Source organism: Osmerus eperlanus, chromosome 3 (genome assembly GCF_963692335.1).
Source record: "Osmerus eperlanus chromosome 3, fOsmEpe2.1, whole genome shotgun sequence".
NCBI lineage: Eukaryota > Metazoa > Chordata > Actinopteri > Osmeriformes > Osmeridae > Osmerus > Osmerus eperlanus.
This window is the reverse complement of record NC_085020.1, coordinates 2,572,522-2,584,755: the sequence shown is the minus strand read 5'-3', so window position 1 is coordinate 2,584,755 and position 12,234 is coordinate 2,572,522. Positions and strand designations below refer to the sequence as shown.

The 12,234-nt window shown below is 47.0% G+C and overlaps 1 protein-coding gene across 5 annotated transcripts in view; it reads left to right on the top strand.

Moving 5' to 3' along the window:
* lrch1 (leucine-rich repeats and calponin homology (CH) domain containing 1) overlaps window positions 1–12,234 on the top strand; it is a 48,018-nt gene that overhangs the window by 26,615 nt on the left and 9,169 nt on the right. For 2 of the 5 annotated variants that reach the window (XM_062456463.1, XM_062456459.1), the window contains exons 8-15: window positions 561–666; window positions 1,941–2,050; window positions 3,713–3,786; window positions 4,360–4,446; window positions 4,901–4,984; window positions 5,244–5,280; window positions 7,562–7,631; window positions 8,466–8,582. In XM_062456463.1, coding sequence (XP_062312447.1) covers window positions 561–666; window positions 1,941–2,050; window positions 3,713–3,786; window positions 4,360–4,446; window positions 4,901–4,984; window positions 5,244–5,280; window positions 7,562–7,631; window positions 8,466–8,582 — 685 coding nt within the window. The remainder of the gene's footprint in view (window positions 1–560; window positions 667–1,940; window positions 2,051–3,712; window positions 3,787–4,359; window positions 4,447–4,900; window positions 4,985–5,243; window positions 5,281–7,561; window positions 7,632–8,465; window positions 8,583–12,234) is intronic. The other 3 variants (XM_062456464.1, XM_062456462.1, XM_062456460.1) reach the window with 2 other exon arrangements.

Sequence of the window (12,234 nt, the reverse complement as noted above, 5' to 3'; positions counted from 1 at the left end):
GAAACAGCTTTTCATTGTACAGAAGTCATCTTATACTGCCGCTCACTGTGTCTCAGTTTCTTTCATTTGTTCTTTCTTTCTTTTTTTCTTTCTTCAATTCTTGCTTGCTAAGACTCGGGCTGCCAGAGCCTAGCTCTGATACAATGTCTGCACTGTTAAAGATACAAATCTGATTTGAGGCGTATCATGTTGTTCTGAAGGTCTGTTAGGAACTCAAACCAGTCTTTGCATGCCCTGCTTTATGGAAACCTGCTTCTTGTTTAGTCAGTACACATCCCTGGTGTATTCAGCCCAAATACAGTCTGAAGTTTGCTTTCTAAAGGGATAGTTTAACTTTTTTAGACGTTTGTCTTTTTTGATGATTTTTTTACAACATTACCAAGAAAGTAAAGGAATTGCCACAGAGCTATAAAGAGAATTGCAATATCTCTGTGTTACACGGTATATTATCTTGTGTTTGACTATTCCGAATGCTTATGGTTATTTCAGGGAAAGGTTGCTTTGGTAACTGTCTGTGAGGAGAGGTTGATGTGGTAACTGTGTGTGTGTGTGTGTCTCAGCCGTCAGACGAGGACAGCCAGAGTCTTAACGTGCCCATGTCCCACATCACTGAGGAAGACGGCCTCAACAAGGACGACTCCAGCGAACACATCAGTGCTCTCACAGGTACTGCTCACACACACACACACAAACTTTAACATCATGGGAATATCTCCAGTCGTTCACACCCACCCTGTCAGAGAGCACCCTCCACCCCAGATAACAGACCTCCTGACTGGGGAGAGGACAGAGGCACCAGGGCCTCTCTGGTCCTCTGGGTGTTCGTCCAGATGCCAAGCTTCCCAGTGTTAGTATAACAGCAGGCCAGGCAGGGCCAGAGCCGGCTGATTCACCAGCCTTATCTACCTCCACAGGAAGCAATGGGGACAAAACCTTATCCCTTTCTGTTGCTCTTAACACAGGACGTGGGATAGCAGGGAAGTTTCCAGAGCTTGTGTGTGTGAGACAGAGAGAGCGTGTGTGTGTTTGATGTTGTTTTTGGAGGCCTGAGTGTTGACCATGCTTAAACTGGGAAGAGAGGAGAGGGTCAGTTAGTGTTTGTAAGAGAGCAAGGTGTGGATAGCAGGCAGAGAAACACACCAGGAAATGTATGTCAGCATTGGGGTGCATTGGGGCGCAAGGGTCGTCCCCTTTTAGTCTGTAAAGCCCATTAATGCTCCAGACGTGATTGGAGGAACTGATGGCTCTCCCAGCCTCCTAATAGAGCCCTGAGCCACACCGAGATGGCTGACTATCCGGGATGTTATATTTACTGGCTCATCGGTCTGGTGTTCATGCTAAAGTGATGGGCTCTCTATACACCATCAGTCCCCAAGCTAGAATGTTCCTTTTAAATAGAACACCTCAATCGCTGTGAAAGAGGTCAGAGCAGCCAGTAGATGGAATTGCTTCTTACTGGGTTTCTAGGCCGTGAGAGAAGCTTCGAGACCTCAATTACATTGTGACCCAAAGATAAAAGTGGAGGGTAACTTGGTGTTGCTCCTTTATAGGGACGAGGCTTTTTATCAGAGAAAATAATTATCAAAACTCCTATAAGATTGATCAAAGAACACACACCATATACAACTAAGTAATTTATGTAAGTACTGTAGTATAAGCACTACAGTACTGTAGTATAAGTACTAAAGTACTCAACTGCTAAATCCATCAGTCTTCTTGGGCTGTATACTAATGGTGATGAAGAGTATCCTTTCCTTCTGTCCCAGCTGGACAGTGAGAGAAGTTCTCAGGGAAGTTCTCTCTCACTGAAAACTCATCCTGTCTGCTACGGTGGGTTAAAAAAGGAGGCCAGGAGAGGAGACTGTTGATAAGTATCGAGACAGGCCCATGTCATGTATCTCCTAGCAGGTATTGACTGTGTGACCTTTCACCTCTCCCAGTAGACTCCGACTCGGTGCGTCTGATCGAGGAGAGCCCTACGGAGGCCCTGAAGGATCAGTTCGCCTACAGAAACTCAGCTCTCAGCACGCGCTTCGTCAGCTACATCAAGGCAAGGCTGCTTCTCTCTCTCTCTCTCTCTCTCTCTCTCTCTCTCTCTCTCTCTCTCTCTCTCTCTCTCTCTCTCTCTCTCTCTCTCTCTGTCTCTCTCTCTCTCTCTCTCTCTCTCTGTCTCCTCTTTCTCTCTCCCTCTCCCTCTCCCTCTTTCTCTTTCTCTCTCCCTCTCTCTTTCTCTCTCCCTCTCTCTCTCTCTCTCTCTCTCTCTCTCTCTCTCTCTCTCTCTCTCTCTCTCTCTCTCTCTCTCTCTCTCTCTCTGTCTCCTCTTTTACCCCTTCACTATTTCATTTGCTCTCTCTGTCCCCCTCTCTTCCTATCTCTCTCTATTTCACCCCTCACTCTCTCTCTCTCTCTCTCTCTCTCTCTCTCTCTCTCTCTCTCTCTCTCTCTCTCTCTCTCTCTCTCTCTCACACTGGTTCTCTCTCTCCCCCTCACTAAAATTCCTCTAAATTAATTCCACAATTGTAAAAGAGGCCCTCAACAAAGTGCTGTGATGTGGGTCGATTGGCATCCCCCTTTGTTTGAAACATCAGATTTAGCTAACAACGCTGCCTAAGTGTCCTTATCGAACTGTGTTGCTTGAGGCGTCAGCCGATTATAACAGTCCAGCCTGGGCTGTGGTGCTGTGCTTGAGGCCTCAGTCGATTATAACAGTCCAGCCTGGGCTGTGGTGCTGTGCTTGAGGCGTCAGTCGATTATAACAGTCCAGCCTGGGCTGTGGTGCTGTGCTTGAGGCCTCAGTCGATTATAACAGTCCAGCCTGGGCTGTGGTGCTGTGCTTGAGGCCTCAGTCGATTATAACAGTCCGGCCTGGGCTGTGGTGCTGTGGTGCTGGAAAGTACAGTTTGCACTTTGGACTCTCACACAGTCAACCATCTAATTACAAGAAAAACAACCAGTTAGCAACTTGAACTATGTCTTTAACATCTGACTCCTGGTCAGACTGGTAGACTACGGGATGTACTGTACTGAGTTTCTGAACCTTGAATATTTTTATCAGATTTTTTTTTTTTACAAACCAACACATTTCGGTGGTGTTTATCTCAATATTAAGTAGTCAATGCCTTTTACAATTCAAAACATTATGTCACTGATTTGCTTCCATAGCTATTCACAGACGTGTCCATTGTACCATTGTAGCGCTGCGCTCTACAATCTTTTTTTTTTGCCATGTTAAACAGTAAAAAGAAAAAAAGTGAATACATTTGTGGCTGTCAATTTTTTACTCAAGTCAATGTATGGGAAACACTGCATTTTCAGTCATAGGTATGGCTTAAGATCTCAGATCAGATCAGCCTCCCCTCTCTCTGTCTCTCTCTCTATCTCTCTCTCTCTCTCTTTCTCGCTTCTTCCCTGGAGGTCCGTGTGTGTGTGACAGAGAGACAGGCCCTGCACTGGCCCCACACTGGGCCAGCAGAGTCATATCTGACACCTGGTGTCAGCAGTTCTGGGAGGGAGGGAGGATAGAATAGACAGCAGGAGAGCAGGAAGGGAGGGATGAGGGTGAAAGGAAGAGGTGTCACACTGACTGCCTTGTACAGACATTCTCTGTAATGTGGTGGTGAGGGACAGGGGCGTGTGTGTGTGTGTGTTGCTGGCCAGTGGATCATGTGACCCTTCTGCAGCTGGGGCTGATGTGTGTGTGTGTGTGTTCCAGGGTCGGACAACTGCAGACTACGACGAGCCACTGAGGATAGAGGAAGACACACACTGGACCTCTGAACACACAGGGTAACCCTCCATCCCACCATCCCTCCATCCCACTATCCCTCCATCTCTCCATCCCTCCATCCCTCTATCTCTCCATCCCTCCATCTCTCCATCCCTCCTTCTCTCCATCCCTCCATCTCTCCATCCCTCCATCTCTCCATCCCTCCTTCTCTCCATCCCTCCATCTCTCCATCCCTCCATCTCTCCATCTCTCCATCCCTCCATCTCTCCATCCCTCCATCTCTCTATCCCTCTCTCTCCATCCCTTCATCTCTTCATCCCTTCATCTCTTTATCCCTCCATCCCTCCATCCACCACTGTTTCAGATCTTCCCTTTTATCTTCCTCTCCACCCTTCCATTATCCACTCCCTATCTGTCTTTCATCCTAGCATGCTTGTCTTCAGTGTTAGTGTGTGGCCATGTGCCTGAACCTCCTGTAAGGTAACATTGCCTGTCTCCTCTGTTCTAGACTGTTTGTTTAACACATGATGGTGGAACACATAATTTAATTGCTCCTTCATGCAGAGTGTTGTTACTGTGCATAAACAAGATGACTCACTTCCTGTCCTTGTTGCTACATGCTGTTGTTGCAGGTCAAAGGTCAAGGGGGGCACTGAACTCCACATTGACATGATCAACCAGTTGAAGGAGGCTGTCGAGCTACTACAAGACCCCAGCAGGTAAGCTGGCTTAGTGCTCGTATTCATCCTTAGTCAAACGAGGGATTCATTTTACAGCACATTAGCACTGAAGGTTATACTAAAAGCTGTGATGTCACCTAGACATACTTCACAGCTCTGAAACCAACGACTACATTCAGACACCTTCCAGATGGCTCATTAACATTCCCACTCCACGGGGAATGTCCCTGTACTTACTGTTAGTCGCTCTGGATAAGAGTGTCTGCTAAATGACTAAATATAATGTACATAACCCCACCTCATGGTCACTCCTCCCACACACACACACAGACCGATGAATCCTAACTTTGCTGATCTAATACTGATCTAGTGAATCACATTATGAGAGGATATTGATGTTTACAGTTTAAGCTGTTGTCTCACTCTGTGTGTGTGTGTGTGTGTGTGTGTGTGTGTGTGTGTGTGCGTGCGTGCGTGTGTGTGTGTGTTCCAGAGTGAATATGGAGTCAGAGGATTTGGATTTGTCTGGAGTGCAGCTCTACCCTGTGGAGATGGTCCTGGTGGAAGAATCCCTCAAGTAAGCGTGTGTGTGTGTTCACATGGATGGTGTTTATGTGTGTGTCTGTGTGTGTGTGTTCACATGGATGGTGTTTATGTGTGTGTCTGTGTGTGTTCACATGGATGGTGTTTATGTGTGTGTCTGTGTGTGTTCACATGGATGGTGTTTATGTGTGTGTGTGCGTCCTTCCTTCTTGCTATCTCCCTCTCCGTACTCTCTCCCTCCCTCCTTACCGTATCTCTCCTCCCTACCTCTCTCCCTCTCTCCCTCTCTGCAGTGGCCAGGACAGTGATGAAGGATCTACCACACCCAAGGTGAGACGTCCCCTAGACACACAAGACACACAAGATATCTGCTACAGTACAGTACACAGTCTGTTTTTACATCTGCTATGACTTTGAATGTAGCTCCTCAGGGTAGGATAATTGATGTATTTGTCTGGTAGTGTGTGTGAGTGTGTCTGTGATATGTACTGGATTTTAATTTAATTTCCTTTAGTACTTAATCAGCAGCAAATATTTGAGAATATTTGCAACATACTGTAGTATAATTTTATATTATGAAAATGATGAAAAAGATGGTAAAAATGTTGCTGGGTTTACAGTCAGTTAAGTAAGAGGTGCTTCTTACTGATGTGTAAACAGCATCCTTGTGCTGTGTGTTTGAATGAGTTGCATCATTCTAGTCTCACCTTGTTGAAACAGAGGATTTTATTTTAGAGCCTAGTGTAGGTTACAGCACATAATGCGCTAGCTAGCCTTGATTCATTACACGGTAGCTAGCTTGATTCACAATCTGCTCTGAACAATGCTGCATTGGCAGTTCCTGGAGCCATGCAAAACACCAATCAGGGAGAGCAAGCAGCCATGCGTGCAGAGCTAGAGGACCTGAAACAGGGAGGTCAGAGACTGACAGCACACCGTAGAGTACTAAGCACTGCAGTCCTATGGCTCGTATGTTCTAGAAGGACTATCCGGACGGGGGTTTTGAGTTCCAGAAGAAGAGGGAGTTCATTCTAGAGAGAGCAAGGGTTGAGGCCCGGCTAGCATGCCAGCAGTATCAGAGACATGTGTCAGCCCAGGTAACCCCGGCAACACAGGTAACCCTGGCAACCCAGGTAACCCTGGGAACAAGCCAGGGGTGGCCACACCCCCTCCCCCTCAGGCTTCCCAGCCAATCCCACTCCATCATTCCCCTCTATTGTAAGTCCCTCATGTAGAATGTGGTAGTATTTTTGGTCACTTCATGCCTCATGTTAAAGCAAATATTTTCTGTAGAAGATCTTTTTTTATTATTATAAAAAATATATATATATTTTTAACCTGCTGCCATCCTTACTGTACTGTTTAGTCTGCAGTAGCGTGTTTTAAAATGTGGCTAAGGGCATGAAGTGACTTATAGTGTGTTCATCTTTACAATCTCCATAGAAACCAGTTGCCTAGCCAACCCAAACCCAAAGTCTTTGACCTGTGTGTCACTTTGCTGTTTAGCATGTTGTGCTGCTTTAGATGTTTTGAGTTGTCTAAGCTGAAGAGGTTTGTTGTTTGTGCTGTAGTGAATGTGTTGGTGCAGGTGTGTGTTTTTCTCCTGTGAGGTGTGTGTTGGCGTGTGTAACATGCCGCTGTGGTTTGCAGTGTGTTTTGGAGTCTCGGTTTAGAAACATAGTGACGATTTAGCGACTGACGTCTGTAGCGCCAAACAGAAATGCGACTCAAGTCGTCGCGGTAATGGTTATTTATTTAAAAAAAACCGAATTGGTTCTTTAAAAAAAAATTATAATACAAATGGAATTGGTTAATTTTGCACACGGGCTAATTTAAAGTTTAAAACCCACATTTTGAGTAATTGTATTTAAAAGTCCAGCAGTAGGGAAGTAACTGTGCTGAAATAAATCTGCCCGTGGCAGAACAGTTAGAGTAGTGTTTGGAACAGGGAAAACAAGACAGCATTGTTAGCTGTGATGTTCTAGACTCCTCTAACAATGCTTTGGGACAGCAGAACACACACATATACACACACACACACATACACACACACTCGGACCACAGCTGGCTATTGGGGACAAGGCACACAGCCAACTTTGACCACTCAGAGAAAAAAACCCCCATGTCCACAAAGCTTCCCATATGAGACTGTTGCCACAGTCATGGCAACAGTGACCTCACCCAGACCAAACAGCCAATTAGATTCATAGCTTATTTGTATTTCTGTGCGAGACCCACCGTTGGGAACTGGGCACACAGTCTGCAGGCCAGCGTATTTACATCAGCGTATTGACCATGCCAGACCTCAGGCCTGTAAACAGACCACTACTGATCAATCACAGACCTGCGGTTGACTTTCTATGACTTCTGCTCTATTTCCTCCTGCTGAGGGGGTCAACTCCAGTGCACAGCTTCAATAGAAATACACACACGCTTTGATGTTTTAATACTGGCAATTACAAGCCTAGTCCTGTGTGTGTCAGATGTCATTGTGTGTGTGTCCGTGTGTGTGTGTCAGATGTCATTGTGTGTGTGTGTGCTCTGATGTGTTCTCACACACCCATGCTGACAGGATGTATAATGTGCACCATGTCTGTTCATGCTCGACCAGGCAGAGGACCGACCACCAGCCAGCAGCCATGCCTTCCCCAGCCCTCCCTTCGGACTGAAGCCCCGCTCAGGTGAGGGGTGGGGGAGGGGAGGTGTGGAGTGGAGTGGGGGGAGGTTGGGGAGGGGTGACACAATGACAGGTTGCTTTGCTACTCACCAAAACCCCCAAATCCAAAGCTTCCATTTCCAAGACAAGCCAACATCCCACCTTCACAGTCATCTGAGGTGTGTCCTCAAAAACACCAACACAGACTCCTATAGCAGCTGCAGGGCTCTGTTGTAGCGATCACCACACAGACTCTGTGGACACTAACAACATTGGGTGAATTTAGCCCCAATACCATCTCTTTGTGTTCCTTGTGCTTGCAGTAACCTAGAGTGAGCTTCATTCATGCTACTTGACGTTAGCGCTAGCATCCATCCAGCTAATCGTATCTAGGCTAATTGCTAGCGTGTGTAATGTAGCTTGAACTGCTAACATTAACAGCATGACATTAAATCTGTTTTGTGAAATGCCACTAATATTGATTATTGTTTTGTTTAATTTTTTATGTTTTTTTGTGTTGTTGTTTTTCCTCCGCTCCTCCTCTGCGTCTTGCCTTGGTTCTTTCCGCACTTCTCTATGTTTTATCTCTCCTTTTCTCTCTCGTATCATCGATTGTCGCATGACTTTTCACACATTCCTCACCTCCTTTATGTAATCCAATCTGCCTTCGCACTGGGTCTGCCTGCAAACTACCTCTGCCCTCAATATTTCATTCCTGTCTCCTACAACGACTTGTTTTGTCGTCATTTCCGGAACGGTCTTTGGTGTCTTGTGGTGGGTGTTTTGGAATGGACCTGGCCCTCCCCTTTGCACAACTGCCCCTCCCCTTGGCCCTTCACCCCTCCCTCTGTCCCTATAGCCCCGCCCTCGCTACCTTGCTCGCCCCCGCCCTGTCTCCGCCCCCTCCTCACACAGGGCCTGTCCGTCCATAGCGACACACCTCCTAGGCCAGATGATGGAGGCATGCTCAGCTGTGGTAGGTCACTCCTCCTCAAATAATCAGCCAGTCGGAGGCTGCGATATGCCAGAGTCTCCGATGTTTGAAAAATGATGTGGATGTGTGCCCCTATCATTCTCTCTTCTCTTCCTCTCTCTCTTCCTCTCTCTCTCTCTCTCTCTCTCTCTCTCTCTCTCTCTCTCTCTCTCTCTCTCTCTCTCTTCCTCTCTCCCTCTCTCTCTCCCTCTCTTCCTCTCTCCCTCTCTTCTCTCTCTGTCTGTCTCTCTCTCCCTCTCTCTCTCCCTCTCTCTCTTCCTCTCTCCCTCTGTTCTCTCTCTGTCTCTCTCTCTCCCCCTCTCTTCTCAGTCTCTCAGTAACTCTTGGGTGTATCAAGTCTCCGAGGCTTTTGACCACATGTTGACACACAGTACACACAGTACACACATGCTGTGTGTACTGTGTGTGTGTATGTGTGTGTGTACTGTGTGTGTGTGTACTGTGTGTGTGGCCACACCCCAAAGGATCAACAGTGAGCCTCCACTCTCTCCTCCTTTGCCTTCCCATCACATCTGTTGTCATGGTAGTGAGTGTGGTCTCTGTGGTGGCACATGGCAGGCCTGTGAACTGTGTGTGTGTGTGTGTGTGTTGTACCAAGCTCTTACATCTCTGTGTATGCAGTAAGCACTGCTTTACCAAACTTTTATCTCGACACACACACACACACACACACACAAAGGCATGACTCTCTCCATTGACACAGCTCACTAAAGTACCTCTGGCCGGTTAAAAGGGCTGGGATCGCTAGCCTCGTACTGGGGTTCTACGATATGTTCCCCCTGCTTCCTTCACAGCTCCTGTGTATTTATAGCTTTTATATTTGAAGTGTTAGATAATGGTTCCAGGGGGGATATCCAACTTCTAAAGGACTGGAGTCACTTTTATGGCTGAGAGTCGCCGTTGGTGAAGCATGCATTTTCCCACAGGGGGTTTCCTGTCACAGACTGCCGATGTTCAGACAGGGGCCTCGCTTTAGGGATTTTTAAAGTTAATCTCAAAGTAATAATTATAGATTTGTGCAGGTTTGTGTTCATAGCAAATAGCTCGGAGGGGATTGCTTTTAGTGGTGTGGTGAAACGTTTCAGTGGTCCTCTAGCAATGATACAGTTGGCTTTGACCGTTTCATATGAACGTCATTCATCATAACTATAGTTTATTATAGGGTCAAACCTTAGTGAGAAGGTGACATCACCGGTAACCAATAGGAGATCGGGTCTGAAGTTGCTGAACTCAAATGGTTAATATACTCTCAGATGGGAAAGTTGAAGACATTGCTACTGGAACTGTGTGTGTGGTTGCTGAAGGGAGGCTGTTTCACAGTGCAGAATGACAGTTTAGTTTCATTGTTGGCAGTTTATTTGACCCCTGGCCCTGTAAACATCACCATCTGCTGAAAGCCTAGCACGCCATAGTGATGTCACAGTAGCCTGACAGGAAGCAGAATCAGGGAGTTCCTGTCGGATGAAAGGCCTCCGTTATGGAACAGGACAGGGATCATCATCAGACTCAAACTACCCTTAGAGCTTTTCATCTTTCAAAAGAATGTTCCACTACCTGTGTACCAGGATACAAGCCAAGACGACGTGCAGACACACACACACACACACACACACACACACACACACATACATGGACACACACATACAGACACACACATACAGACAGACAGACACACACAGACACTATTCAGTCCAGTCAGCTTTGTTAGAGGAGATGGTATCTGTCCACTGTACCGTGAGACTGGAGAGGGAGGAACGGAGAGAGTCTGGCGAAAAAAGAGGGTGAGAGAGACAGATAAGGAGAAAGAGAGAACGAGAGAGAGAAAAACAGTTTCAGTTCTCATTTGCTTTACTGAGACTAAATGGAGCTTGAAAGCCGCGAGCCCATAAAGACCATAAAGAAGTTCCTCCTCTGCACCCCCCAGTGCAGAGGAGATAAAAGAGTTACTCTGTTCTTAAACTTCCTGTTTTGCAATCATATGTAAATATGATCGGACAACTGACCTCTGTGAGTTGGTGTTTGTCGTCTACAGGAAGCTCATTAAATGACACACCTATGTTTTCACACCTTTTCTCAGTCAGCCCCTCCCCTTCTCCCTCCTCTCATCTCTGTTGGAGGCGGAACCTTCCAGAGGGGGGAACTGCTCCGCTGCCTTCTCGTTTCCAGAACGCATTGTGTTTTTCAAAGGTTTGTTTTTCACTGAGAGGTTGACACTCGCTATTAATAATATATATCTTGAGGAGGGTAGAGAGAGAGAGAGGGGGGGGAGAGAGAGAGAGAGAGAGAGAGAGAGAGAGGGGGGGGGAGAGAGAGAGAGGGGGGGGGAGAGAGAGAGAGAGAGAGAGAGAGGGGGGGGGGAGAGAGAGAGAGAGAGAGAGAGAGAGAGAGAGAGAGATAGAGAGAGAGAGAGAGAGAGAGAGAGAGAGAGGGGGAAGTCGGAGAGAGGCAATATGGATGGATAAAGAAAGACATGAATAGCAGAAGAACTAGTGGAGGGGTGGGCTAGTTTGGATAGGAAGAAACCAAGAGAGAGGAGTGGACAGATACTAAACTTAGACCGTTACTCTGGAAGTGTGAGGTGAGTACAGACCCACAGGCTGCCTAACCTCAGCATGAATGGTCTACAGTGAATGTGGAGTGATGACCGGGTCACAACTCTCGTTGTGTTATTATTGGCTGCGGTTATTAGACTGGACCAGGACGGAGCAGAATGTGCCAGACCTTTTCTGCTTTTACAGAAACACACTCTGACACGGAAAGTCTAAAAAACATTACCCAATACGATACCATGCTGCTGTGTGTCGGCCTTGACAGGTTGGTGTTTACGATGCTTGACAGGATGCAGATAGAATAGAAAACACACACAGTTGAATACGATCGAAAGAGTCTTGTAGAGATTACATTTACCCCCCATCTGCTGCTCAACAGATCATCAAACCCTCTCTCTCCATCTTTCTGGCTCTTGTGAGTTGGAATCACGATTATACAAACGGACACTGTGAACCCGGAGGATGGTTGGATTTTTAGTGAAGATTGTGGGGTCACCATGGCGACGCTGGCTGGACCAGTAGCAGGCTCCGGCTGTTGCCCTGGCTGTTGGACTGGTCCTGTCAGGGTGGCTGGTAGGGAAGCGGGTGCTGTTGGCTAGAACAACCCAGATGGCCTGCCTGCCTTTCCTGAGAGAGAGAGAGAGAGAGAGAGAGAGAGAGAGAGAGAGAGTGAGAGAGAGAGAGAGAGAGAGAGAGAGAGAGAGAGAGAGAGAGAGAGAGAGAGGGAGAGAGGGAGAGAGGGAGAGAGGGAGAGAGGGAGAGAGGGAGAGAGGGAGAGGTGGAGGGAGGGAGGGAGGGAGAGAGGGAGGGGGAGGGGGAGGAAGTAGAATTGCCAGCACAGTCATTCTGTGCTAAAAGAGGAGAGGAGATGGAGAGATGTATTGAGGCTGTCTCTATGATGATCTCTCTTCCCCTCTCTCTCTCTCTCTCTCTCACTGCTGTGTTGGCTCTATCTCGGACGCCCAGGAGACACCACATTATTCAGAATTAGTCTCAGGTTACAACAAATGCGTAACTTTATTGTGTCATTACTAAAGTGTGTGTTTGTATGTGTATCATCCAAATCTCTTGAGATTATTGATGTA